Source organism: Molothrus aeneus, chromosome 27 (genome assembly GCF_037042795.1).
Source record: "Molothrus aeneus isolate 106 chromosome 27, BPBGC_Maene_1.0, whole genome shotgun sequence".
NCBI classification, from domain to species: Eukaryota; Metazoa; Chordata; class Aves; order Passeriformes; family Icteridae; genus Molothrus; species Molothrus aeneus.
Genome location: NC_089672.1, coordinates 5,855,757 through 5,882,231, shown reverse-complemented (window position 1 = coordinate 5,882,231; position 26,475 = coordinate 5,855,757). Strand labels below are relative to the sequence as shown.

General features: G+C 60.3%; 3 protein-coding genes across 4 annotated transcripts; all 3 read left to right on the top strand.

Moving 5' to 3' along the window:
• The first annotated feature begins 125 nt into the window (after positions 1 to 125).
• On the top strand, positions 126 to 15,278 carry SUGP1 (SURP and G-patch domain containing 1). Of its 2 annotated transcripts, none has more exons than XM_066566534.1 (14): positions 126 to 156; positions 1,171 to 1,342; positions 1,732 to 1,835; positions 2,474 to 2,701; positions 4,994 to 5,105; positions 6,756 to 6,859; positions 8,074 to 8,197; positions 9,563 to 10,089; positions 10,356 to 10,462; positions 10,853 to 11,030; positions 11,553 to 11,659; positions 12,320 to 12,465; positions 13,574 to 13,703; positions 14,625 to 15,278. In XM_066566534.1, exons 1-14 carry the CDS (start codon positions 132 to 134, stop codon positions 14,649 to 14,651), a joined length of 2,091 nt encoding a protein of 696 aa, XP_066422631.1. In that variant the 5' UTR covers positions 126 to 131; the 3' UTR covers positions 14,652 to 15,278. The 2 variants fall into 2 exon arrangements, with proteins under 2 accessions (XP_066422631.1, XP_066422630.1); XM_066566533.1 differs by having other exon boundaries at positions 4,982 to 5,105.
• Positions 15,279 to 16,025: 747 nt separating this feature from the next.
• On the top strand, positions 16,026 to 20,414 carry TM6SF2 (transmembrane 6 superfamily member 2). Its single transcript, XM_066566342.1, has 10 exons — positions 16,026 to 16,114; positions 17,301 to 17,407; positions 17,747 to 17,844; positions 17,989 to 18,092; positions 18,350 to 18,432; positions 18,544 to 18,668; positions 18,764 to 18,865; positions 19,217 to 19,309; positions 19,388 to 19,507; positions 20,208 to 20,414. The coding sequence occupies exons 1-10, from the start codon at positions 16,026 to 16,028 to the stop codon at positions 20,412 to 20,414; spliced, it is 1,128 nt and encodes a 375-aa protein (XP_066422439.1).
• An 866-nt stretch (positions 20,415 to 21,280) lies between these two features.
• Positions 21,281 to 26,062, top strand: HAPLN4 (hyaluronan and proteoglycan link protein 4). Its single transcript, XM_066566242.1, has 5 exons — positions 21,281 to 21,546; positions 22,610 to 22,727; positions 23,241 to 23,603; positions 24,293 to 24,595; positions 25,192 to 26,062. The coding sequence occupies exons 2-5, from the start codon at positions 22,610 to 22,612 to the stop codon at positions 25,521 to 25,523; spliced, it is 1,116 nt and encodes a 371-aa protein (XP_066422339.1). The 5' UTR covers positions 21,281 to 21,546; the 3' UTR covers positions 25,524 to 26,062.
• Positions 26,063 to 26,475: the final 413 nt, after the last annotated feature.

The following is a 26,475-nucleotide window of genomic DNA, read 5'->3' as shown; positions in this document are numbered from 1 at the left end:
GTGCGGCGGGAGAAGCGGGGAGAGCGGCGGGACGGCCCCTTGAGGGACTACATCTCCCAGGGGCGCTTGCAGCGGCGCGGCCCCCGGCGCGGCGCGCCCGGCGCGGGGCATGCTGGGACGGGGGCTCCAAAATGGACAACCACAGGGATGCGCCAGGTACGGCCCGGCCCGGGCGGCTCCCGCCGCTCCCGGCTCTGCCCCGGCCCTCCCGGGGCTCTGTCCCGCTCCTCCCGCCTCGCTGCCATCCCCCGGCTCGGCCCCACCGCTCCCGGAGCTCCGGGAGCCGGGGCTGGGGGTGTGCGCCCGGGGTGGGGGTGTGCCGGCAGAGTCGGGGGCTGGCGGAAGCCCCCCCGTTAAATTCGCTTCTTTTATCCCGCAGCGGAGCCGAGCCGGGAGTTCGGGATGGATCCCCGCGTTCGTTCCCGGCTCGTTTTCCCCTAGGGAAGCCGGGCTGCTGGTTCGGGATGGCTCCTCTGTTAATTTTCCCACAGGAAAACCGAGCCTGGGGTCCGGAGTGGTCTCCCCGTTATTTTTCCTCCTCTTTTCCATCAGGGAAACAGAGCCAGTAGTTCGGAGAGGCCCCACTGATGATTTTCCCTCTCCTTTTCCCACAGGAAACCCAGCTGTTCGTTCCCTCTCTCTTTTCCCGTAGGAAAGCTGAGCTGGTGGTTCGTGGAGACCCCACTGTTGGTTTTTTCTCTTTTTTTTCTCCTATAGGGAAGCTATGTTTGGGATGATCCCACAGTTTATTCCTTCCCTTTTCCCACAGGGAGAGCAAGCCTTCTTTTGGGATGATGTCCGTGTTATCTCCCCTCTTTTCCCGGAAGAAATACGAGCCTGGATTCGGGATGGTTTCCCCATTAATTCCCCCCCTTTCCCCCACAGGGAACGCGACCCTCAGTTCAGGATGGCTCCGGTTAAATCCCACCTTTTTCCTTCAGGAAAGCTGCCATCCCTTGGTTTGGGATGGTCCCTGATCATTCTCCCCTTTTTCCACAGGGAAGACCAGCCTTGGTTTGGGATGGTCTCCTTATTAATTCCCACCCTTTCCCTCAGGGAATGTGCCCCTCATTCCGGACAGTTCCCGTGCTAATTCCCACCTTTTTCCTCGGGGAATATGCCCCTCATTCCTGGACCTTTCCCGAGTTAATTCCCACCCTTTTCCCTCAGGGAAGGCGAGCCGGTGGTTCGGCGTGTCCCAGTCCAAGTCGGCCAAGACGAGCGTGAACATCCTGCAGCAGGAGGAGCTGATTGCCCAGAAAAAGCGGGAGATCGAGGCCCGGCTGGAGCAGCAGGCACGGCAGAACTCCCTCAGCATCCCGCAGCTCCCGCTGCTCGGAGAGTACGTGCGGATCCCGGGAATCCGCCCGCCGGAAATGAATGGAGGGCGTGGGAAGGGGAGCTGAGGGGGGAAAATCCCAGCTTTGGCGGGGCAAGGAAGGAAAATCCTAATTTTAATGGAGCAGAAGGGGGAAAATCACAGTTTTGGTGGATTAGGGAGTAAAAACCTCAGTTTTCGTGGAGCAATGAAGGATAATCCCAGTTTTGGTCGAACAGAGGGAGGAAAATCCCAGTTTTAATGGAGGAGGAAGGAGATATGGGGTGCTTTTGGGAATTCATTGGTAGGTGAGGAGAATTACCAATTCCAGGAGTTTTTCCTGTCCCCAATCCCGCATGGGAAGGGCAGGGAGGCTCCCAAATTCCAGCTCCTGTTTTCCTGTCCCCGCTCAGCGACGACGGCTCCGAGAGTGAGGCCTCCGTGTCCAACAAGTTTGTGAACGATGGGAGCTTCCTGCAGCAATTCCTGAAGCTCCAGAGGGAAAAATCCAATGCTGGTAGGTCCTTCCTTTCCCAAGCCAAACCTGGGACTCCCAGGAGCTCTGTTCCCTTCATTCTCCTCTCAGAAACTGCCCCAAATCCCCCCAAAAATTCTGGGAATGCCCCAGCTCCAAACCTGGGGAAGAAGCAGCTGAGGCAGACCTGGAGCCTCTCCCAACCCAAACCCAGGATTCCCAGGAGGAATTTCCCTTCCTTTTCTCCTCAGAAAATGCCCTAAATCCCCCTAACAATTCCAGGAATACCCCAGCCCGAACCCCAGGATTCCCAGGAATAATTTCCCTTGGTTTCCTCCGCAGAAAAATCCCCCCAACAACTCCAGGGATGCCCCAGCCCCAAACCCCAGAAAGAAACAGCCAAAGCAGGCCCTGAGCCGGATGCTCCAGGCTCGGAGCCTTTTGCACCCCAAACCCAGAACTCCCAATAATAATAATAATAATTTCCCTTTGTTTTGTGCCCAGAAAGTGCCCCGAATGCCCCGAACAACTCCAGGGATGCCCCAGCCCCAAACCCCAGAAAGAAACAGCCAAAGCAGGCCCTGAGCCGGATGCTCCAGGCTCGGGGCCTTTCCCACCCCAAACCCAGAACTCCCAATGATAATAATAATAATAATAATTTCCCTTTGTTTTGTGCCCAGAAAGTGCCCCGAATGCCCCCAACAGCGCCGGGAGCGCCCCAGCCCCGCAGGCCGGGAAGAAGCAGCCGGGGCTGCTGGGGAAGCGGCCGGGGCAGGCCCTGAGCCGGATGCTGCAGGCCCGGAGCCTCTCCCAGCCCAGAGCCAGCCCCGTGCTCAGCCGCCTCAGCGTCTTCCAGGGCCCCGACGAGGACGAGGAGGAGGACTACGAGCAGTGGCTGGAGATCAAAGGTCAGTGGCTGCTCCTGCTCAGGGCTGGAGATGGGAGTGCCCAGCCTGGGACAGGGGTGCAGTGGGAGCAGGATTCCCTCAGTTCCCCTGGGGAGTGGGACGGGGTTCAGGTCCTGGGACAGGGATCAGTTTGGGATAGGATTCCCTCAGTTCCCCTGGGGAGTGGGACGGGGTTCAGGTCCTGGGACAGGGATCAGTTTGGGATAGGATTCCCTCAGTTCCCCTGGGGAGTGGGACGGGGTTCAGATCCTGGGACAGGGATCAGTTTGGGATAGGATTCCCTCAGTTCCCCTGGGGAATGGGGTGGGGTTCAGGTGCTGGGACAGGGATCAGTTTGGGATAGGATTCCCTCAGTTCCCCTGGGGAATGGGGTTCAGGTCCTGGGACAGGGATCAGTTTGGGATAGGATTCCCTCAGTTCCCCTGGGGAATGGGGTGGGGTTCAGATCCTGGGACAGGGATCAGTTTGGGATAGGATTCCCTCAGTTCCCCTGGGGAATGGGGTTCAGATCCTGGGACAGGGATCAGGGAGGGCCAGGATTCCCTCAGTTCCCCTGGGGAATGGGACGGGGTTCAGATCCTGGGACAGGGATCAATTTGGGATAGGATTCCCTCAGGCCCAGTGGGAACCTGGGTGAATTTATCCTGGGATAGGGATCAGGGAGGGCCAGGATTCCCTCCTGGGACAGAGGATCAGTTTGGGACACGATTCCCTCAAATTCTGATTTGCACCTGTGGAATGTTGTGCCGAGTGCTGGGCTCTCCAGGAAGTCCTGATTCTTATCCTTAAAATGGGATTTTAGGGGGTTTAAGTGCTGGAAAATGAGGAATTAGTTTGGGAACATGCAGTGAAAATCTGTGTGTGTGAATAGGAGGCCTCCAGCACAGAATTGTGCCCAGGTAAAATCCAAAATCCAGGTAAAAAGTCTCATCTTCAGATCCTGAATGCCTGGAAAAACAAAGATGTGGCAGGAATTATCCCGGGTTTTATTGGGATAATCCAGGGCAGGAAGGCCCGAGGCAGATTTGCCTTAGAATGGGAATTTCACGGGTGGGGTTTAATGGATACAAGGAGCTCAGCGAGTCACACTCGGCTTTGTGGCTTCATTTACCCATCCCCAAAATCCCACGGAGCCCTTTCTGCTGGGATTTGTACCAGCATAATCCTGGGAATTCGGGATTTGAGCGTGAAATGTGCTGGGAAGAATGCAGAGAGCTGAGGTGGGTTTGCCTTCGTTGCAGGATTTTGGGGCCGATCCCATTGGATCGGTGTGGCTTCCCAAAATTCCCGGGTTTATTCCCACTCCGTGATCCCTGTGGGAATGCCTGGGCACAGAAGCCAAACTCCAGGGGTTTTGGAGCTGCTGCTGCTCCAGCCACACAGTTCTGGGAATGCTCTGGGAATGGCACCTGGAATCTGGATTGAAACCGAATTCCTGCTCTTTCCCTGCTGGGATTTGTAGAGAACGAATCCAGAGGGAGCCAACTCTGGCACAGTTAAAGCTGGGATGAACCGGGTGCAATTGGGATGGGCTGCTGGATTCCCAACCCCTGGAATGCCCAAGGAAAGTGGGAGAAGGGAAGGCTCCAGGGAAACCTTGGAGCTGCTTCCAGAGCCTAAAGGGGCTCCAGGAGAGCTGGGGAGGGGTTTGGGACAAGGGGTGGAGGGACAGGAGCCAGGTAATGGATGTGGGATTTGGGATGGGAATCCCAGGACACAGGGAATGGATTTAAACTGAGAAAGGGGATTTTGGGTGGGATTTTGGGAAGGAATTCCTGGCTGGAATGGGCTGGAATTCCCAGAGAAGCTGTGGCGACCCCTGGGAAAGGTTGGAGAAGGGAAATTCCAGGGAGACCTCGGAGCCTAAAAGGTTCCAGGAGAGCTGCAGGGAATTTGGGATAAGGGCTGGAATTCCAGGACCCAGGGAATGGCTTCAAACTGAGGGAGGGTGGGTTTAGGTGGGATTTTGGGAGGGAATTCCTGGCTGGAACGGGCTGGAATTCCCAGAGAAGCTGTGAAAGTGCCCAAGGAAACCCTAGGGTAGCAGAACGAGCGGGAGCGAGATGAGCTTTAACCTCCCCCCACCCCAAACTTTAGATCTTCCCCGTAGGAACCCCCGGGGGAGCTCAGGCAATCGGGAGCTTTGCTGTGAACGCCTCTCTCCAGCTGTTCCATCCTCTCTCCCCGTCCGGCCGTGTGTCTGCTCCGTGGCTCCCGGCAGTAACCCCCTGTTCCCGCCCTGGGGCAGCTGAACCCCAAGTACTGACAGCCTCCTTAAAGTTTTGCCCCCAGAGGACGCGGAGACGCGGCAGGTGGTGGAAAAGCTGGCCAGGTTCGTGGCTGAGGGCGGCCCCGAGCTCGAGAAGGTCGCCATGGAGGACTACAAGGACAACCCTGCGTTCTCGTGAGTCTGGGAAGGGCTTTGTCCCCTGGGAATGCTGAATATGGGGGAAAGGGGACTACAAGGACAGTCCTGCCTTTTCTCGTGAGTCTGGGAAGGGCTTCGTGTCCTGGGAATGCTGAACCTGGGGGGAAAGGGGGCTACAAGGACAGTCCTGCCTTCTCGTGAGTCTGGGAAGGGCTTCATGTCCAGGGAATGCTGAACCTGGGGGGAAAGGGGGCTACAAGGACAACCCTGCCTTTTCTCATGAGTTTGGGAAGGGCTTCGTGTCCTGGGAATGCTGAATCTGGGGGGAAAGGGCAGCAAGGGGGCTACAAGGACAGTCCTGCCTTTTCTTGTGAGTCTGGGAAGGGCTTCGTGTCCTGGGAATGCTGAATCTGGTGGGAAAGGGGGCTACAAGGACAACCCTGCCTTTTCTCATGAGTTTGGGAAGGGCTTCGTGTCCTGGGAATGCTGAATCTGGGGGGAAAGGGCAGCAAGGGGACTACAAGGACAGTCCTGCCTTTTCTCGTGAGTCTGGGAAGGGCTTCGTGCTCAGGGAATGCTGAATATGGGGGGAAAGGGGGCTACAAGGACAACCCTGCCTTTTCTCATGAGTTTGGGAAGGGCTTTGTCCCCTAGGAATGCTGAATCTGGGGGGAAAGGGGGCTACAAGGACAACCCTGCCTTTTCTCATGAGTTTGGGAAGGGCTTCGTGTCCTGGGAATGCTGAATCTGGGGGGAAAGGGCAGCAAGGGGGCTACAAGGACAGTCCTGCCTTTTCTCGTGAGTGTGGGAAGGGTTTTATCCCCAGGGAATGCTGAATATGGGGGGAAAGGGGGCTACAAGGACAACCCTGCCTTTTCTCGTGAGTCTGGGAAGGGCTTCGTGTCCTGGGAATGCTGAATCTGGTGGGAAAGGGGGCCACAAGGACAGTCCTGCCTTTTCTCCTGAGTTTGGGAAGGGTTTTGTCCCCTAGGAATGCTGAATCTGGGGGGAAAGGGCAGCAAGGGGGCTACAAGGACAACCCTGCCTTTTCTCGTGAGTTTGGGAAGGGTTTTGTCCCCTAGGAATGCTGAATCTGGGGGGAAAGGGCAGGAAAGGGGGGCTGAGGGTTGTTCCCTGTGAGAGGGAGGAAGTTTGGGTTTGGAAGTTTGTTCCCTCCTTGAGGGGGGAGAGGTTTGGGATTTGAGGGGAGAAAATTTTTGGATTTGAGGGGGGACGGTTTGGGTTCGGTGTTCTTCCCAGCGGGGAGAAAATTTGGAATTTGAGGGGAGAAAATGTTTGGATTTGAGGGGGAAAATTTTGGATTCGTTGTTCTTCCCAGAGGGGAGAAAATGTTTGGGTTTCTTCTTCTTCTTCCTGTGAGGGGAGAAAATTTGGAATCTGAGGGGAGAAAATGTTTGGATTTGATGGGTGGAAGAGTTTGGATTTGATGGGTGGAAGAGTTTTCTAATCCCAGCACTGGTGGGCAGAGGATTCCTCCTTAATTTCCCTTCAATCAACAAAAATTTGGATGCAAATCCTTGGACCAAAACTCCAGAATCTAATTCCATGGTTTAGGTGCTTTCTGAGTAATTCTTCCATTTTTCCACATGGGAGTTGGAGCTGTTTCCATCCCAGAATATCAATATTTGGATAATTATTCCTCTTTCTTTTCCCCCTTTTTCCCAGGTTTTTGCATGATAAGAACAGCAGAGAATTCCTTTACTACAGGAAGAAAGTGGCAGAAATAAGGAAAGAAAATCAAAATTCCCAGGCAGCCTCTTCCCAAAAAGGTAATTCCCACTAAAATCTGGGGAATGGCAACAGCACAGGGAAATTTGGGATTGATTTGGGACTGGGATGGAAATTTGGCTGCCTGGAAAGAAAATTCCCAGCTGGAAGGAGAATCAAATCCTTGTGCCAAAAATGTGGATTCCCAAAATATTCCTGGGATTTTGAATGGGATTTTCTTTGCTGTTGTCAAAAATATTCCAAAATAATTTTCCAGCACTGAAAACTTAGGAAAAGGGGATTTTTTTCCCCTCATTTTTTTGTTGGATTTGATTGGAGTGTCCACCCTTTTCCAGGTGAGATTTGGGATTTTCCATAGGGAATTTCCCCTGAAACAGCCTCCAGGGGGTGCAGTGAGAGGGGGATTAAGTGGGTTTATAGGGAATTTGGAATTTTCCAAAGGATTTCCTTTTGTTCCTGGGAAATTCAGGGACAAAATCTTGAAATATGGATAATCCTGGGTGGTGCAATCCTATGGAGAAATGCCTGGCACAAGGGAAAAATACAAAATTTTTAATTAGGGGTAATTCCAGGTGCTGTAATCCTATGGAAAAGTGCCTGATAGAGGGGAAAAGGACAAAACCTTTAATGAGGTTTAATTCCAAGTGGTTTAATCCTACAGAAAAGTGCCTGGCTCATGGAAAATTTGGGATTTGGGAGCCCTTACCTCTCACCTCTCCCATCCCTGCTCCCCCAGGTCAGGCCTAAGCTGGAGCTTTTGTGCTTTCAGCCGTTCCTCTGTGCCAATTCTCCCACTTTAAACCCTTTAAACATTTGGCCCAGCTGTGCCCCTGGGGCCCTTAGGCCGGGCTAGGCCCCATCCCTGCTCCCCAAGCTTGGGTCTAAGCTGAAGCCTTTGTGCTTTGATTGTACCAATTTCCCCACTTTAAACCTGGCTCTTGACATAACTGCGCTCTTGGGATCCTGAGGTTCTGTCCCTGCTCCCAAACTTGGGTTTAAGCTGAAGTTTTTGTGCCACTCAGCCATTCCTTTGTCCCAGTTCTCCCCCTTCAAACCCGGCTTTAGGCCTCACTGGGATCCCCAGGCCCCACCCCTGCACCTTAAACTCAGATTTAAACTGATATTTTACGCTTTTTAACTGTTCCTTTGTACCAATTCTCCTCCTTTAAACCCGACTTTAGGCCTCTCTGGGGTCCTTAGGCCGGGTTAGGCTGGGCTGGGGTGAGCTGGGCCCAGGACTAATCCCTGCCTAAAGTTTCCCCCCCAGCCGACCGGGAGACGCGGAACTCAGCCGAGAAGCTGGCGCAGTTCGTGGCTGCGGGGGGGCCCGAGGTGGAGGCCATTGCCCTGCAGAACAACAGGGAGAACCCAGCCTTCAGGTGGGCAGCGCTGCGGGCCCGGGGCTTCATTTCCGGGGGACGCTGGGGAAATCCCGCGGGGAAACCCCGGGAATTCTGGGGAAATCCCGCGGGGAAACCCCGGGAATTCTGGGGAAATCCCGCGGGGAAATCCTTAGGGGAATTCTGGGGAAATCCCGCGGGGAAACCCCGGGAATTCTGGGGAAATCCCGCGGGGAAATCCTTAGGGGAATTCTTAGGAAATCCCGTGGGGAAATCCTGGGAATTCTTAGGAAATCCTTAGGGGAATCCTTAGGGGAATTCTTAGGAAATCCCATGGGGAAACCCTTAGGGGAATTCTTAGGAAATCCCATGGGGAAATCCTGGGAATTCTTAGGAAATCCCGTGGGGAAACCCTTAGGGGAATTCTTAGGAAATCCCGTGGGGAAACCCCGGGAATTCTTAGGAAATCCCGCGGGGAAATCTTTAGGGGAATTCTTAGGAAATCCCGTGGGGAAACCCTTAGGGGAATTCTTAGGTTGAAGTTTTGGAGCGGTGAGAATTGGGGTGCTCAAGGTTTGGGGTGCAGAGGAATCAGAGCATTCCTGATTTTTGGGGCCGTTTCTCCTTTATGGGGTTGTGTTCCCTGATGCCGGTGGAAGCTGCACTGGCCTCAGGAATACACGGGATGGTGCTGGAGAGCTGGGAATGCTCTGGGAATTGCAGGAGGGAAAAATGCAGCGCTGGATCCCAGCCCTGGAGAGCTGGGAATGCTGTGGGTACTGCAGGAAGGAAAATTCCTGAGGAAACTCTGCTGGATCCCAGCCTAGGAGAGGTTGGAATGCTCTGGGAATGTTCTGGGCGTTCCAGGCAGGAAAATTCCACTGCTGGATTCCAGCCCTGGAGAGCTGGGAATGCTCTGGGAATGTTCTGGGCATTCCAGGAAGGAAAAGTCCATGGCTGGATCCCAGCCCCGGAGAGCTGGGAACTGCAGGAAGGAAAATTCCTGAGGAAACTCTGCTGGATCCCAGCCCCGGGGAGCTGGGGATGATCTGGGAAAGTTCTGGGAATGCTGCGACCATTCCAGGCAGGAATTCCACGGCTGGATTGCAGCTCTGAGTGGGGCTGCAGAGCCGGGAATGCCCCGGGAATGCCCCGGGAATGCCCCGGGAATGCTGTGACCATCCCAGCAGGAATTCCATGGCTGGATTGCAGCTCTGAGTGGGGCTGGAGAGTGGGGAATGCCCCAGGAATGCTGTGACCATTCCAGGCAGGCATTCCCAGCTGGATTGCAGCCCTGAGTGGGGCTGGAGAGTGGGGAATGCCCCGGGAATGCCCCGGGAATGCCCCGGGAATGCTGTGACCATCCCAGCAGGCGTTCCCAGCTGCTCCCGTTGCTGTTTGCAGGTTCCTGTACGAGCCCCACAGCAAAGGGCACCGCTACTACCGCCAGAAGCTGGAGGAGTTCCGCAGGGCCCGGGCTGCCCCCGGGGGCTCCCCCTTTCCCGGGAATTCCCCCTTTCCCGCAGAATCCGGCCTCAAACGGAAAAGCAGCCCCGAGGCTTCTCCCTCCCCCGTGTGCTTCCCCCCCCTCCCCGTTCCCGTCCCGCCGCCTCTGGCTCTTCCCGTCCCCTCTCCCGTTGTTCCCGCTGCTCTTCCCGTTCCTTCGGCCTCTCCTGCCCCCTCCTCATCCTCCACCTCCCCTCCGGAGCAGCTGGCCCCCAATTCCGCCCCAATCCCGAATCCAGCCGTGACCCCAAGCCCAGCTGCGATCCCAAATCCTGCCACGACCCCAAACCCATCCGTGGCCCCCAGCCCCGCTCCGGGCAGCACCAAAAAGAAGAGGAAGAGCCGGTGGGGGCCGGAGGAGGAGAAGGTGGAATTGCCCCTCCCGCAGCTGGTGCAGCAGCTGGATTCTCCCTCTCCCCTCTCAGGTGAGTGGGATTGGGTTTTCCTGGGAATTCTGTGGCTCCAGAGTCGTTTTTTATTTCCTGAGATGGGCATGGATCAAGTTTTCTGCTGTCAATCCAATTTTTTCCCTGTGGTTTTATTTTCCCTTTCAGTCTGTGGGAATTACAAACCGAATTCCTTTTTTCTTTCTTTTCTTTTCCCATCCTTTTATTCCCTTTCATTCCCTCACTGAGAATTTTCCCATCTCCCAGGTTTTTTCCAAAGGTTTTTCCCTGTTTTTTTCCTGCAGTTCAGGACCTGAAGGGTCTGGGGTACGAGAAGGGCAAACCCGTGGGGCTGGTGGGAGTCACGGAGCTCTCGGAGGCCCAGAAGAAGCAGCTGAAGGAGCAGCAGGAGGTGAATCCCAAAAATCCTCCCTGAATCCCCTCCCGTGGGAATAACAAAGGTTTTCCATCATGGAATCCCTGGGAGCGGCGTGGGGCTGGAATCAGCAGCAATACCAGAGGGTCTGGGAATGAGGACCTTTCCAGCCCTAAAATCCCAAATCCCAAAGGAGCTTTTCTGAGGCTGAATCCCATTTTTCCTGGGACAAATCCCATTTTTCCATGATTCCCAGATGCAGCAGATGATCACGAAGCACAGGCGCGGTTCTCCTGCCCTTTGGGGCTGAGATTTGGGGTTCTTTATGGTTTGGAGCCATTTTGTCTGGAAGGGGCTGTGCTCCGCTGGGATTCCTGGGCTGAGCCCCGTTTCTCCCAGAGCAAACCCCGTTCTCCCGGCTCCCAGATGCAGCAGATGTACGACATGATCATGAAGCACAAGCGGGCGATGCAGGAGATGCAGCTGCTGTGGGAGCGGGCGCTGCAGCAGCACCAGCACGGCTACGACAGCGACGAGGAGGTGGACAGCGAGCTGGGCACGTGGGAGCACCGCCTGCGCCGCATGGAGATGGACAAGACCCGCGGTGGGTGGCAGTTCCACAGGGAATTCCATGGGGAATTCCATCCCTAGGGAGATGGACAAGACCCGGGGTGGGTGGGATTGAGCATTCCAGAGGGGGAATTCCATCCCTATCCTGCTGCGTTGGGAGCTGCAGGGACCATCCCATCCCATCCCATCCTCGTGGATTGGGTCCCTCCTGGGGCGCTCCACAAAATCCCAAGGGATGCTCCGTGGTTTTTCAGAGATCTCGCTGTGCGTTCCTGGGAGGTTTTGTGCTCCAGAATCCTCCTGGAATCCAGATGTCCCTGGAATCCCAAGGGATTCTCCAGGAGGGTTGTTCTCTCCACGGTTTTCCAGAGTGGGGTTCTCGCTGTGCATTCCTGGGAGGTTTTGTGCTCCAGAATCCCCCTGGAATCCGTGGGATGCTGCACAGATCCCAAGGGATTCTCCATGGATTCTGAGCCTGGGGATCTCCCGCGTGCCTGGGATGCTCCAGGGATCCCAGGGGGTTTTCCATGAGCTCGGTGTTGTCCTGCTTCTGCAGAGTGGGCGGAGCAGCTGACCCAGATGGGCCGAGGGAAGCATTTCATCGGGGATTTCCTCCCGCCCGACGAGCTGGAAAAGTTCATGGAGACCTTCAAGGCACTCAAGGTGAGGATTCCTGGGATTCTGGGAATGCTCCGGACTCATCCCGCAGCTGGGAATTCCTCCAGCTCTCCTTGCTCCAGCCATTCCTGCAGGGGAAAACAGGGATCACATTCCCACTGTTAGCACGGAAATGGGGCGATATTTGGGAAAAATTCCTTCCCTGGGAGGGAATGGGGTGGAATTCCCAAAGGATCCGCGGCTGCTCCATCCCTGGAAGTGTCCAAGGAATGTTGGGAGCATCCTGGGATCATGGGAAGTGTCCCTGCCCACGGGACTGGATGGGCTTCAAGGTCCCTTTGCACTCTGGAATTCCACAATTTGGGATTTTTCTGGAATTCCAGACAAACCTCCCACTCGGTTCCTCTTTGGGATCAGTGGTATCAAGCTGGGAAAAAATGGGAATTTTGGGAATGGTGCAAGCCCTGGAATTGCTGGAAGCTGTCTCATCCCTGTTTTCCAGCACGGGGCCTGACATTCCCTGGGATTCAGCCTTGGGAAAGAACCGGATCCGAGGCTGGATCCGGGGAACAGCCTGGAATTCCGGAGCGGTTGTTGGAATCCCGGGAAATCCTGGCGGTTCTTTCCCAAAATCCCAGCGTAGAGCTGCTTTTCCCGTGATCCATGGATTATAAAATCCCTTATTTCCTGGCTTTTCCCCCGCAGGAGGGCCGGGAGCCGGATTATTCCGAGTACAAGGAGTTCAAGCTGACGGTGGAAAACATCGGATACCAAATGCTGATGAAAATGGGATGGAAGGAAGGAGAGGGACTGGGATCCGATGGGCAGGGAATTAAAAACCCTGTCAGCAAGTGAGTGTTCCCGTGGGTTATTCCTTCCTTTTTTCCTGGGAATTCCTGCTGGAATCGCAGCCCAGCTGGGATTTCTCACCTGAGCATGGAAAATTCAGCCTGGGAAAAAATTCCTGATTTTTTTTTGGGAGGATTTTCTCCTGGATTTGTGGCTGTAGCCAGAATTGTCTGAGCCCCCAAATCCTGAATTTCCAATCCAAACTTCCGTAGGGAAGTGCAGCTCTAAGAATTCCTGTCTGCACCTCCCCGCTCCCAGGATTAAATCCTTAAAATCAGAAATTCCTGGGAATATTTGCTCTCCTTGGAGTCATAAAATCATGGAAATATTTTTAAAAAATGATGGGAGACACATCCAGGGGAGGATATTCCAGCCAGGATCAGAACTTTGTGTGATCCTACGAGTCCAGAAGTGTTGGGATCTGGTCCCACTCTGGGTATTCCAAAGGTTTTCTTGAGGTGGATCAGCTTCTGCCCAAATTCCCAGGGAGTTTGGAATAGGAAACCAATCCCTGCTTCCATCCCAGTTCCCAGGGAGTTTGGAATAGGAAACCAACCCCTGCTTCCATCCCAGTTCCCAGGGAGTTTGGAATAGGAAACCAACCCCTGCTTCCATCCCAGTTCCCAGGGAGTTTGGAATAGGAAACCAGTCCCTGCTTCCATCCCAATTCCCAGGGAGTTTGGAATAGGAAACCAGTCCCTGCTTCCATCCCAATTCCCAGGGAGTTTGGAATAGGAAACCAACCCCTGCTTCCATCCCAGTTCCCAGGGAGTTTGGAATAGGAAACCAGTCCCTGCTTCCATCCCAATTCCCAGGGAGTTTGGAATAGGAAACCAGTCCCTGCTTCCATCCCAGTTCCCAGGGAGTTTGGAATAGGAAACCAACCCCTGCTTCCATCCCAGTTCCCAGGGAGTTTGGAATAGGAAACCAGTCCCTGCTTCCATCCCAATTCCCAGGGAGTTTGGAATAGGAAACCAGTCCCTGCTTCCATTCAGCTCCATTCACGCCCGGGGGATCAGGGAAGGAGGTCCAGGAAGGTCCCGGGGCGCCGTTCCCGTGGGATTTCCCAGGCAGGGGCGTCTGAGCCGCGCCGTTCCCGGTTTCCCGCAGGGGCACCACGACCATGGACGGGGCAGGATTTGGGATCGAGCGCCCGGCAGAGCTGACCAAGGAGGACGACGAGTACGAGGCCTTCCGCAAGCGCATGATGCTGGCCTACCGCTTCCGGCCCAATCCCTTGGTACGGGATAACGGGAATGGGATAACGGGAATGGGAATGGGAATGGGATAACGGGAATGGCATCATGGGGTCAATGCTGGCCTACCGCTTCCGGCCCAATCCCTTGGTACGGGATAACGGGATAACGGGAATGGGATCATGGGGTCAATGCTGGCCTACCGCTTCCGGCCCAATCCCTTGGTACGGGATAACGGGAATGGGATAACGGGAATGGGAATGGGATAACGGGAATGGGATAACGGGAATGGGATCATGGGGTCAATGCTGGCCTACCGCTTCCGGCCCAATCCCTTGGTACGGGATAACGGGAATGGGATCATGGGAATGGAAATGGGAATGGGATCATGGGGTCAATGCTGGCCTACCGCTTCCGGCCTAATCCGCTGGTCCGGGATTGAATTGGGATCGTGGGAATAGGGATGGGATGGAGCCAGAGATGAGGGACGGATCCCCTGGAGTGGGAGTGCCCCAGACCCAGGCAGGCACAGGGACAAATCCCCGGAATCTCTGGTGTAGCTCTGGGAATGCCGGGAGCTGGGAAATTCCTCTTGGATGGAATTCCTCTCCTCACCCTGAACCAAATCATCCTCCCAGAATTCCCTGGCTGCAGGATTCTCCTTCCCGATTTTTTTCCATTCAAATCCCAGTTTTATTCCCAGCTTTATCCCAGTTAAACCCCTGCCAAGGGAAGCTTCTCCACGAATCCCATGATTCCTTTGGAATTACATTTTCTAGGAGGCAAAACCAAGCTTGGAGTTTCCCTTTTCCCTTTCCAGCCAAAAGCTGCCTTTAATTTTGGGGCAAAAAGCCTGGAAAATGTCTCATTCCAGTGGCTTTCCCAGAGGATCCAGATGCTGATTTTTGGGATAAAATCCCCAATCCTGATGATTTTTTCCATTGTTTGTTTTTTTCTCCCTACAGAACAACCCACGGCGACCTTACTACTGAGGAGGGCTTTTCCCAACAGCTTTCCTGGGAATTCTCATCCCAAACTTCATTGTCCATCTCTTTTCTCCCGATATTATCCGGCTTTTTTTGGAATCACAGCTCCTCCTTCCCCCATGGAAAAGCTTCCCAGGCTTTTTTTGGGGACGCAGGGAGGGTTTGGAGCAGCCCCAAAAATCCCCCAGGGGACTCCAATTCCAAGGAGTCTGGGATTTTTGGGAATGGCAAATCTTGTGCTGCTCCAGGAGGGGGGGGGATTTTATTCCTTGATTTTTATCTTGGAATCCCAAATCCAAGAGATTTTGGGGAATTTGGGGAACCAGTGCCTCCAGTTTTGCCTCTGGGTGGGCGGATCTGGCCTGGATCCGTTGGGAATTCCAGGATTTGATGGATCCGCGGGGGGGTTTATTCCCTTCCCAGGGATTTTGCCAACACCTCCTGTGCTTTGGGATGACGGAGACCCAAAATTCCAAAGCCACACTTTGGAAAAATCCAACAAAATTCCAGCACCACACTTTGGAAAAACCCAGTTGGATTTTGTTGTCCTAAAATGGAAAAAAACAAAAACCTCTGGAAATACAAATTTTCTTCATGGAGTCTGTAAATAAAATCAAACTTGTTTGTTCCTTAGGTTTAATCCTTGGAATTTTTTGGGACGAGAGGGATTTTTTCTTAGGGTGGGAGGGTGCCCTGGAGTTTGGTGTTTCAAGAATTTTCAGGGGGAAAAAGTTTGATTCTGTTCGTTTTTGGGGATACCGGATGTGATTCTTTGCTAATTTTGTTAATTATGGAGTCGAGGGCTTTGCTTTTAATTAAAACCATTTCGGGGCGAGGCGGGGGGATGGGGTTATCCAGGGAAAATCCAAAATCTGGGAGCCTGGAGCCCCAGGATCCCTGTCTGTCCCTCCGTGCCCCCTGTCCTTCCTCCCAGGACCTCTCCTGGATCCCAGTCCCATTCCCATTCCCATTCCCAGTCCTTCCCTGGATCCCATTCCCGATCCCATTCCTGATCCCAGTCCTTCGCTGGATCCCATTCCCGATCCCATTCCCATTCCCAGTCCTTCCCTGGATCCCATTCCCAGATCCCATTCCCAGATCCCATTCCTGGATCCCAGTCCTTCCTTATTCCCAGGACTCCTTTCCTCCTTTCCAGGATCCCCCTGTCCCTCTGTGTCCCCTGGTCCTTCCGTGTCCCCTTGTCTGTCTGTCTGTCCCTCCGTGTCCCTCCCCTGTCCCTCGCCCGTCCCCCTGTCTGTCTGTCTGTCTGTCCCGCCGTGTGTGTCCCGGTGCCTCGGGCGGCTCTGTGGCTTTAAGGGCGCTGCCCGGGCCGGTCCCGGGGCCGAAGTCCGCGGGCCCGGTGCTGGCGGCGGGGCCGGGATGCAGCTCCCGGCGGGCCCGGCCGCCATGGCCGCCCCCCTGCTCGCCCTCCCGGTGGCCTTCGGGGTCAGCGCCGTCACCTGCCTGGAGTGAGTGGGGGCCGGGAGGGACCCCCGGGAACGGGGACCGGGGATGGGGAACGGGGAGAGACCCCCGGGAATGGGGAACGGGGATGGGGACCGGGAGGGACCCCCGGGAATGGGGAACGGGGAACGGGGACCGGGAATGGGGAACGGGAATGGGGAACGGGAATGGGGAACGGGGATGGGGAACGGGGAGAGACCCCCGGGAATGGGGACCGGGAATGGGGAACGGGGAACGGGGAGTGGGGAATGAAGAGTGGGGAACAGGGAATGGGCATGGGGAAGGGTGAATGGAAAAGGGAACGGGGAATGAAAAAGGGGAATGGGGAATGGGGTCCTGCCGGGGAAGGGGGGGTTGAGTCTCTCCTGGATCTGGGAATCCAGCCCCGGGTCTGTCCCGGATCACGGAGTCCAGCCCTGGGTCTGTCCCGGGTCAGGGAGTCCAGCCCTGGGTCTGTCCCGGGTCCGAGGATCCACCCGGGGTCGGGCGCCTCGATCCAGGTGTTCCCATGGGAAGGCGGCTGCGGGTGGGGTTTTCAATCCCCTCGGGAAGCTCAGACCCGCAGAGCCTCTCCCGGAGAGCCCAAATCCCGGGAATTCGGGGGCTCCCTGCCCCTCCCGGAGTGTCCCCGCTGTCCCCGCTGTCGCTGACGTGTCCCCGCCGCTGTCACCGCTGTCACCGGGCGCCGCTTTCGCTTTGCCCGCCCGCAATGCCCGGTCCGGGGCTGCGGGAGCTCCCAGCGCCTCCCGCTCCCCTCGCTCCGGGATCACAAAGCGGGGTTTGGGTCCCGTCTGGGGCTTTTCCAAACGCACAGCCTGGAGAGGGACGGGGGCACCCACGGGGGCTGCTCCGGCCCCATTCGTGTTCCCAGTCCCTGCTGGGATCACACCCACCCCTCCTTTGGGATTTATCCATTCCCAATCCCTGCTGGGATCCCATCTTCCCATCATCCCCTCTTTTAGGATCATCCCTTTTCTTTCGGGATTCACCCTTGGGGTTTGCCCCCTTTTGGGATTTTCCCCCCCGGGGTCATTCCCAGATCCAGATTCCCCCCTCAGGGGTCGGGCACTGCGCCCCCTGTGCGGGGCTGTGGGTTCTGATCCCGATCCCAAAGCTCGGCGGGATCGGGAGTGTTTGATGGGTGCGGGGCACTGGGGCCGTGCCGGAGCTGCAGCGGCCCCGATCCCACAGCAGCCCCCCGGCGCTGGCCCTGGCCGCGGTCCTGCTGCTCCTCGGCCTCGTCTCCCTCCTCATCCTCACCGGCGGCGTCGGCCTCGTCCACGACCCCCTGTTCTGCGGTGAGACCCCGGGGTGGGATTGGGGCCGGGGTTTGGGGGCTGGGGTTTGGGATCTGGGGCTGTGGGACCCACGTGGAGCCGGGGTTTGGGATTTGAGGGGGATCGGTGGGACCCGCACAGAGCAGGGATCGGGGGGAGCTGTGGGACCCACAGGGAGCAGGAATGTGGGGTTTGGGGTTTTGGGGGACCCACAGGGAGCAGGAATGTGGGGTTTGGAGTTTTGGGGGACCCACGGGGAGCAGGAATGTGGGGTTTGGGGTTTTGGGGGACCCACAGGGAGCGGGAATGTGGGGTTTGGGGTTTTTGGGGACCCCGCACGGAGCCCCCCGCTCCCCGCAGTGCTCGTGGTGTTCTCCTTCATCTCGGCCGTGGATCTGCTGATCGCGCTGGAGGAGGACGGGATCATCTCGGGCTTCATGGAGCTCTACGTGCGGGAGGTGCCGGCCCTGCCCTGCACACCCCGCGCACCCTCCAGGGGCTCCGGCACCCCGGACCCCGGTGCGACCCTCCCGGTGTCCCCAGCCCCGGTGTCCCCTCCCGGTGTCCCCAGCCCCGGTGCGACCCTCCCGGTGTCCCCGCAGGGCGATCCCCACCTGCGCACGGCTCACGGGCTCCTCACCTGCTACTGGGACGGCACCGTGCACTACGGGCTGTGCCTGGCCATGGCCGCGGCCGCGGGGCTCAGGTGGGCGCGGGGCGAGAACCCCGAAATTCCTGAGGCGGGGGCTCGGGAGAATCCCGGATTTGCTGGGGAGGGGGCGCGGGGGGACGGGGTGGGGAGCGTTCCCGAGTTTCCTGAGGAGGGGCCCTGATGATCCCGGGAGGGCTCGGGGAGCTGGAAAATCCCGGATTTCCTGAGGCGGGGGCTCGGGGGTGATCCCGGGGGAAGGGGAGGGTGGAAAATGCCGGATTTTGAGGAGGGGGCTCCCGCTGTCCCCGCAGGAAGAGCTACCGGGGGCTGGGCCTCTTCTGGCTGGGCTCGCTGCTGATGAGCGCCGTGGTTTTCCTGCTGGGCAACCTGATCGGTACGGCCGGGCCCGAGCCCCATCCCCCGGGAGGAGGAGGAGGGCGAGGAAGGGGAGGAAGGGGAGGAAGGGGAGGAAGGCTCCGTGCCCACCCCGCGCTCTCTCCCGCAGGGAAATACAGCCCCGAGCTGAGCCCGTCCTTCCTCCTCAACCTGCCCTACCTCCTCCTCCTCACCTGGGCCGGCCGCCGCCTCTTCCAGCAGCCCCGGGCGCTGCCGAGCCTCAGCCCCGAGCAGGTGAGGCCGGAGCCGGGGGGGTTGGGGCGGCTGCTGCGCTCCCAGGGCGGGACCAGGGGGTGCGGACCCCAAAAACCCCGAAATTCCTCTCGCAGATTGCAGAGAAGCAGCGCAAACCCCTCTACCAGCGGCCCCAGGACCTGCTCCTCATCCTCATCCTCATCCTCACCGCAGCCTTCACCTTCTTCAGGGGGATGGTGAGGGCTTGGGGGGCTCGGGGGGTCCTGGAGGGACTCGGGGGGCTCTTGTCAGGGATTTTGGGGGTCCTGGGGGGTCTCGAGATGGTCCTGGGGGGGGCTTGGGGGGTCCTGGAGGGGCTTGGAGTGGTTCTGGAGGGTCTCAAGTGTCCTCGGGAGGGTTTGGGGGTCCCAGGGAGGGTTTGAGGGTCCCGGGAAGGATCTCGGGGGTCCCGGGGAGGGTTTGGGGGTCCGGGGAGGATCTCGGGGGTCCCGGGGAGGGTTTGGGGGTCCCGGGGAGGGTTTGGGGGTCCGGGGAAGGTTTGGGGGTCCCGGGGAGGGTCCCCTGCCCTCGCCCCCCTGTGCCCCCAGGTGGTCCTGGACTGCCCGGCCGATTCCTGCTTTGACTACACCTACCTGCACGAGCCCTACCTGCGCGACCCCGTGGGCTACCCCAAAGTGCAGGTGAGGGGCGGGGACAGCACGGGAGGGGCGGGGCCCCCTCCAGGTGCCCCCCAGGGGTGACGGTCGGGGTGTCCGCAGATGCTGATCCTCCTGTTCTACCTGCTGCCCTTCCTCCTGCTCGCCGTCTACGGCCTGGCCGTGCCCGGCTGCTCCTGGCTGCCCGACTGGAGCCTGGTGTTCGCCGGCGCCGTGGCGCAGGTGGGCGGCCCCAAAATCCCGGGGTTTGGGGGAAAAATCCCAAACATGGTGATCCTGAAATCCCGGCATTTGGGGGGGAGAAACCCCAGACGGGGCGGCCCCAAAATCCCGGGATTTGGGGGAAAAAATCCCAACCGAGAAAAGGGTAAAGGGTTGGGGCTCAGTTTTGGGGTGGTAAATCCGGGGTTTGAGGGGCAGATCCCGGGGTTTGGGGGGCAGATCCCGGGTTTGAGGGGCAGATCCCGGGTTTGGGGGCAGATCCCGGGTTTGGGGGGCAGATCCCGGGTTTGGGGGCAGATCCCGGGTTTGGGGGGCAGATCCCGGGTTTGGGGGCAGAGCCACAGCTGCAGCTGCAAGTGGAGCAGCTTGCTTGGCTGGCTGATAATTGCCTCGGCCTCGGTGGATTTGGACAGAACCCGGGATTAGTGGGACAGAAATAGGATGGAGAGAGACGCAGGGCTATAGATAGGATGGGCTGGAGCCAAAAACCCCTCTGAGGTTGGGGCTTTGCACCTTTTAGGGCCGGAACTTTGCACATTTTGTGTCCAGGGATTTGCACCTTTTAGGGACAGGATTGCCCTCTTTGAGCCCGGGGGGCTGCACCTTTTAGGGCCGGGGCTTTGCCCCCTTTGGGGCGGGGGGTTCGCACCTTTTGGGGCCGCTCCGCTGTCACGGCCCCGCCGCCCCCCGGTGTCCGCAGGCTCAGTTCGCCCACCTGGGCTCCTCGCTGCACTCCCGCACGCCGTTCCCGTACCAGACCCCCGAGGAGGTGCTCTGGAGTTTTCTGCTCTCCAACGTCCTGTACGCGCTGGGCCCGCAGCTCCTGGCGCTGCGCTGCCTGCGCTCCCCGGCCTTCTTCGTCCCCGCGGCCAGCCCGGGCCTGGCCCGCGCCAAAAAGCACCAGTGACGGGTCCTGCTGGTCCCCGGGGCTGCTGGCACCTCCCTGGGGCTGCTGTCATCTCCCTGGAGCTGCTGTCACCTTCCTGGGGCTGCTGTACCCACCCTGGGGCTGCTGTCACCTCCCTGGGGCTGCTGTCACCTCCCTGGGGCTGCTGTCACCACCCGGGGGATCCCGCCCGGTGCCTCTCGCCCCGCTCCAATCGCGGGGAGCAGAGATGTCCCCGTAGAAGTCCCCGGAGATGTCCCCAGGGATACTCCGGTCCCCCAAAAGCTGTGGGGGGACCTCGGACGCTCGGCGGGGACGTCGCTGCAGTCACAGCCCGGCCCGTGTGGGGGTGGCGGGGGCCGCGCTGGGTCCCGGTGGGTCCCGGTGGGTCCCGGTGGGTCCCGGTGGGTCCCGGTCCCGTCCCGGTGGGTCCCGGTCCCGTCCCGGTGCCCCGACTCGGGCTGGGAGGGTTCGGGGGTGGCGGCAGCGCCAGAGGGACGTTGGTGACAAAATAAAGGAGCCAAGGTTCGCTCCGAGCCCGTGCGCCCGCCGTGCCCAGCGAGGGCCCCCGCGCCAGGCGGGGACACCGGGGACACCGGGGGCTGGGCCGGGGTCCCTGCGCTGCCGCGGGGGGGCTCAGGGCGGGATTTTGGGGGTGGTACCGGGGTTTTTGGGGGGTGGGCACACGGCGGGGGTGGTGCCGGGGTTTGGGGGTGGCGCCCGCCGGGTGGGTGTGGGATTTTGGGGGGTGGGCACACGGCGGGGGGTGGTACCGGGGATTTTGGGGTGGCACCGCCGGGTGGGTGCCCGGGCTGGGGCTGGGTGGGCACGGCCGCCCTTGCGGTGCCCGCGGCGGGGATTTACCGGCTCCGGTTCCTCTGCCCCGCGCGCTCCCCGCCCGCAGCCCGGCCGGGGGTCCCGGCGGTGCCGGGGGCTCCGGGGCGCACCGGGCGGGCCGGTGACCTTGGCGAGCAGCCGGTCCTGCGCAGCGCCGGCACCGGGGCAGGGCCGGGCCGAGCTCCCGGTGTCGCCCCCTGCGCGGAGCCGCAGCGGCGGCACCGGCGGAGCAACCGGAGGAGGCAGCGGGGGAGGCACCGGAGGAGTTACCGGCAGCAGCGGCGGGCCCCTCCCGCGGGCCGGCACCGGGCACACGGTGAGTGCGGGGCTGCGGCCGCCGCTCCCTCGCTGCGGGGCGGGCGCGGGGCACCGGGACGGGACCCCCGGCCCCGGGAGGGAGGCGGCGGGCGGGGGTCGCTCTCTGCGGGGCGGCGGCGGCAGGAACGGGGCTCCCCCCGCGCTGCGCTGTCCCCGCCCGGGCACCGGAGTCCCGCAGCCCCGGGGCTGCCGCCGCAGTGTCCCGCACTGCAACACCGCACCGGGCCCCGAGCGCCGCCACCGCCGCAGCCGCTGCCCCGACCGGCGCCGGGACCCCGCGGCGCTGCCCCGCTCCTGCTGCCCCCGCAGCGGCCCCCGGAGTGCCCGGGGGGGTTTCCCGTCCCCCCTGCCCCCACCGGGCACCGGGACCCCCGGGGAGGGGGGGCAGCCCCGCTCCGTCTGCCCGCGCACCGGCACCGGGGCTGCCCCGCTCGCCCTCAGCCCGGGCCGGGCACCGGGACCCCCGGGACCCCCGGGAGGGGCCGCCCACCCCCCCTGCCCCCGATCGGGCGCCGGGACCCCCGGGGGGGCTGCCCCGCTTTTTGCGCCCCTCGAGCGGACCCCGAGCCCCCGGCAGGGGCTGCCCCGCTCCCTTTGCCCCCGGACACGGCGCCGGGACCCCCGGCCGGGGGGGCTGCCCCTGCCCCTGCCCCCCGATGGGGCACCGGGACCCCCGCGGGGGCAGCCCCAGGGCCAGGCTGGCACTTGGGGCGCCCCCAGAGCGCGGGGCTCAGCATCGCAGCCCCCCGAGGAGGGGGAGGCTCCTCCCGCGCCCCCTCCGCGCTGTCCTTGGGGCGGGGGAGCCGCCGGGGGTCTCGGGGGGCACCGCTGCCCGCTCCGTGCCCACCGGTTCCCTTTCCAGAGGTGCCATCGATAACTCGGGAGATCCGGCTCGCTGCGGCTGCCGTGGGATTTCCATCCCTGCTGGGAGCCCCGGGGCTCCCCGAGCTCGGAACCGGGACCGGGGGGTCCCTGCGGGGCTGGGGGGCTCTGGGGGCAGAGCGGGGGATCCCCCCAGGCCCGGGGTTTGGGGGCGCTCAGGGCGCTGCTGTCCCCCCCAGATGCGTCCCCAAAGCCCCTGGGCTGCCGGGCCCGCAGCGCTGCTGCTCCTCGCCGCCCTGGCGGCCTCCGAGGCGCTGCCCAACGCCCGCGGCAGGAAGAAGGTGGTTCATGTGATGGGTGAGTGGGATCTGGGATGGGACTGGGGCGGGTTTGGGATCGGGGCAAGCGCCTGCAGCCTTTGGGGTGCTGGGCTTAACGCCATCAAAGCGGGGCCAGGGCTCCGGTGTGTCCCCCGTGTCCCCCCGGTCCTGTGGGAGCCGTCCTGGGGTTATCCCGAGCTCTCCTTAGGGTTGGCAAAAAAAGGGGAATTGCACCCAAATGTGTCCCCACATCCCCATCCCGCTTTGCCCCATAAAAAGAGGAACTCAACCCAAAAGATGCTCCCACATCTCCATCCTACTTTGCCCCCAAAAGAGAGGAATTCCCCCAAAGTGTGACCCCATCCCACTTTGCCCCTAAAAGCCGGGAATTCCCCCCAAAGTTCATCCCCCACATCCCCATCCTCCTTTACCCCATAAAAAGAGGGGGACTCCCCCAAAATGCACTCCCAAGCCTCTTCGCCACGCGGCCCCGTCCCTGCGCCAGCCCTGGGGTGGCGGCAGTCCCTGCCCGAGCCGTGTCCGTCCGCAGAGGGTGACAGCGGCGCCGTGGTGGTGCAGACGGCGCCGGGCAAGGTGGTGACGCACCGCGGCGGCACCATCATCCTGCCCTGCCGCTACCACTACGACGTGTCCGCGCACGACCCGGCCGAGATCCGCCTCAAGTGGACCAAAGTGACCGAGCCCATGGCCTTCGTGGACGTGTTCGTGGCCCTGGGCAAGGCCCGCCGGGCGTTCGGGCCCTACCGGGGCCGCACGGCCCTGCAGGAGGACGGCGTGGGCGACGCGTCCCTCATCATCCGCAACGTGACCCTGCAGGACTACGGGCGCTACGAGTGCGAGGTGACCAACGAGCTCGAGGACGACACCGGCGTGGTCAAACTGGACTTGGAAGGTGGCTTGGGGCGCTCCCGAGGTGGCGCTCCCGGGGTTTTCAGGGGCTGTGGGCTATGGGGTCGTTACGGGGGTTTTCTGGGGGGGAGGGTTTGGGGTGGTGGCTCACAGAGGTTGTGGGGTGAGGGCTCGGAGAGCAGCGGGGGACGGGGCAGTGGAAGGGGGGAAATGCTGCTTTAGGGGTTCGGGGCGTGGCAGAGGGAATAAACGCTTTTTTAGGGGTTCAGAGGGCGCAGTTTGGGGGTGCCAGGGCTTGGCTGGACCCCGCGCAGGCACCACCGATGCTCCCAAACCCCAGAGCAGAATCTCCTCGAGTCTGGGGTTCCCAGAACTCCCCAAACTCCTGGGACGATGAGTGGGATTTTCCAGGCGATTCTCCCAACCAGAATTCCCGTTTTCCTAAACCCCGGAGCAGAATCTCCTGGAACCCGGGGTTCCTGGAACTCCCAGAACTCCTTGCAGAGGGACGATGAGCGAGATTTTCCGGGCGGTTCTCCCAACCAGAATTCCCGTTTTCCCAACCCCCAGAGCAGAATCTCTTGGAGTCTGGGGCTCCCTGCAGCCCCCAAACCCAGAACTCCCAAAACTCCTTGCACGGGGAATGACGAGCGAGATTTTCCAGGCGATTCTGCCCCGCTCCAGAGCCTCACCCCGACCCAAAGCCGCCCCAACCCGGCTCCTCCCTCGCAGGGGTGATTTTCCCGTACCACCCTCGCCTGGGGCGCTACACGCTGAATTTCCACGAGGCGCAGCAGGCGTGCCTGGAGCAGGACGGGATCCTGGCCTCGCACGATCAGCTGCACCAGGCCTGGCTGGAGGGCATGGACTGGTGCAACGCGGGCTGGCTGCAGGACGGCTCCGTGCAGTACCCGATCTCCCGGCCCCGCGAGCAGTGCGGCCGCAAGGACACCCCCGTGGGCGTCCGCAACTACGGCTACCGCCACAAGGAGAGCGAGCACTACGACGCCTTCTGCTTCACCTCCAACCTCAACGGTGAGGGGACACCGAGGCACGGAGGGTGCCCGTGCTGCGGGGGCGAGGATGCAGTGGTGGCGTTGGAACACTGAGCTTAAGCAAAAAAAATTCTTTTTAAGCCAAAATATGGGGGGGTTTTTTAGCCAAAATCTCCTCTTTCTTATCCAAACACTTTTTTTTTTTAATCCAAACTCTCTTGTTTTAATCCAAAACCTCTTTTTTTTTTTAGCCAATACCTATTTCTTTTAAATCCAAAACCTCTTTTTTAAATACAACATCTTTCTTAGCCAAACCCTCTTTTTATTTTTAACCCAAAACCTCTTGGTTTTAGCCATAATCCCTTCTTTTTCATCCAAAAGAAAAAGAAGCCATAATCTCTTCTTTTAGATACGTTTTTAGCGAAAACCTCTTTTGTTTAAGGAATGTTTCAGATGCTCCGCAGAGCTTCCATCACCTCCAGCCCCCAAAATCGTATTGGAGTCTCCCCAGTGCCGATACCCCTCAACCTCCCCAGCCTCCCCAAAACCTGTCCGGGGTTCCCCAGGGCTTCCATCCATCCATCCCCAAAAAACGCCTCGGGGGGGGGCTCCATCCCCTTTATCCCCCTCTTCCAGGCAAGGTTTATTTCCTGAAGACCTTCCGCAAGCTGAGCTACCCGGAGGCCGTGCAGGCGTGCAAGAACAACGGCGCGGCCGTGGCCAAGGTGGGGCAGCTGTACGCGGCCTGGAAGCTGCAGCTGCTGGACCGCTGCGAGGCGGGCTGGCTGGAGGACGGCAGCATCCGCTACCCCATCGTCAACCCCCGCGCCCGCTGCGGCGGCCGCGAGCCCGGCGTGCGCAACCTCGGCTTCCCCGACAAGAAGTACAAGCTCTTCGGCGTGTACTGCTTCAAAAAGGCCGGCGAGGCCCCGCCCGTGGTGGCCGCGGGGTTCCCCAAACGCGTGTGAGGGTTGGGGGCGGCCCGGCAGCGCGCCCGGCTTTGGTTTGGGGTTTGGGGTTTGGGGTCTGCCCCAGCCGCCGGGCCCCGCGCGGTGCGGGGAGCTGCGGGCAGCCCCCGCCCAGGCACCGAGAGGCGGCGGCGGCGGCGCGGGCTGGCGGCCCCCGGTGGCGCCTGGGGACACCGGGGCGGCGGGAGGGGACGGGTCCGTGAGCCCAGCCAGGAGCCTGCGCCCGGCCCGGGGCGGGCTCCCCGCAGCTCTCGCTTCTCGACGCGCCTGTTGCATGCGCTAAAGCGCCGCAGAGCCCCCGCCCTCCTCATCCTCAGCCCGTCCCGCGCTGACCGACCCCCCCCCCCCCCCCCATATCCCCCCGTGGCGCTGGGCGAGGATTGGGGACGCCGGGTTTGGCTCCGTGCCTCGGCCGGAGCCCCCGGGGCAGCTCCCGCTTGGCTTGGCCGGGCCCGGAGCGGGGAGGGCCGGGGGGCAGCGGCCGCAGGCTTTGGCAGCCCTGGACGTAGATGAAATAAAAGCTTCGGCCGCTTTGGAGAGCTGAGCGCGGCTCCGCTGTGTCCTTGCGGCCGCCCGGGGGGCTCGGGGCCGCTCCCCGCTCGCCCGGGGCATCCTTGGATCCATCGGGGTTGGATCCGAGGAGCAGCAGCGGAGCCGCCCCGCGGGGTCCCAGAGCTGGCAGCGGGGTCACCGCGGGGGTGACACGGACGGGGACCCCCCGATTCGGAGGGGCTCGGGACGTGCTCCAGCTGAGCACAGCCCGCAAATCACCTTCAATGGCTGGGAATAAATGTCTGTCACAGCCCTGGGAGGGGACAGCGGGGCTGTGGGGCCGGGAGGACCTCGGGGACGGTGGTGGAGGATGCTGTAGGCAGGAATCACCCCAAAAAATCCATTGGTGCCCCCCCATCTCGTCCCCCTCCAGATGGGGGGGCGACAGGGACACAGGCGA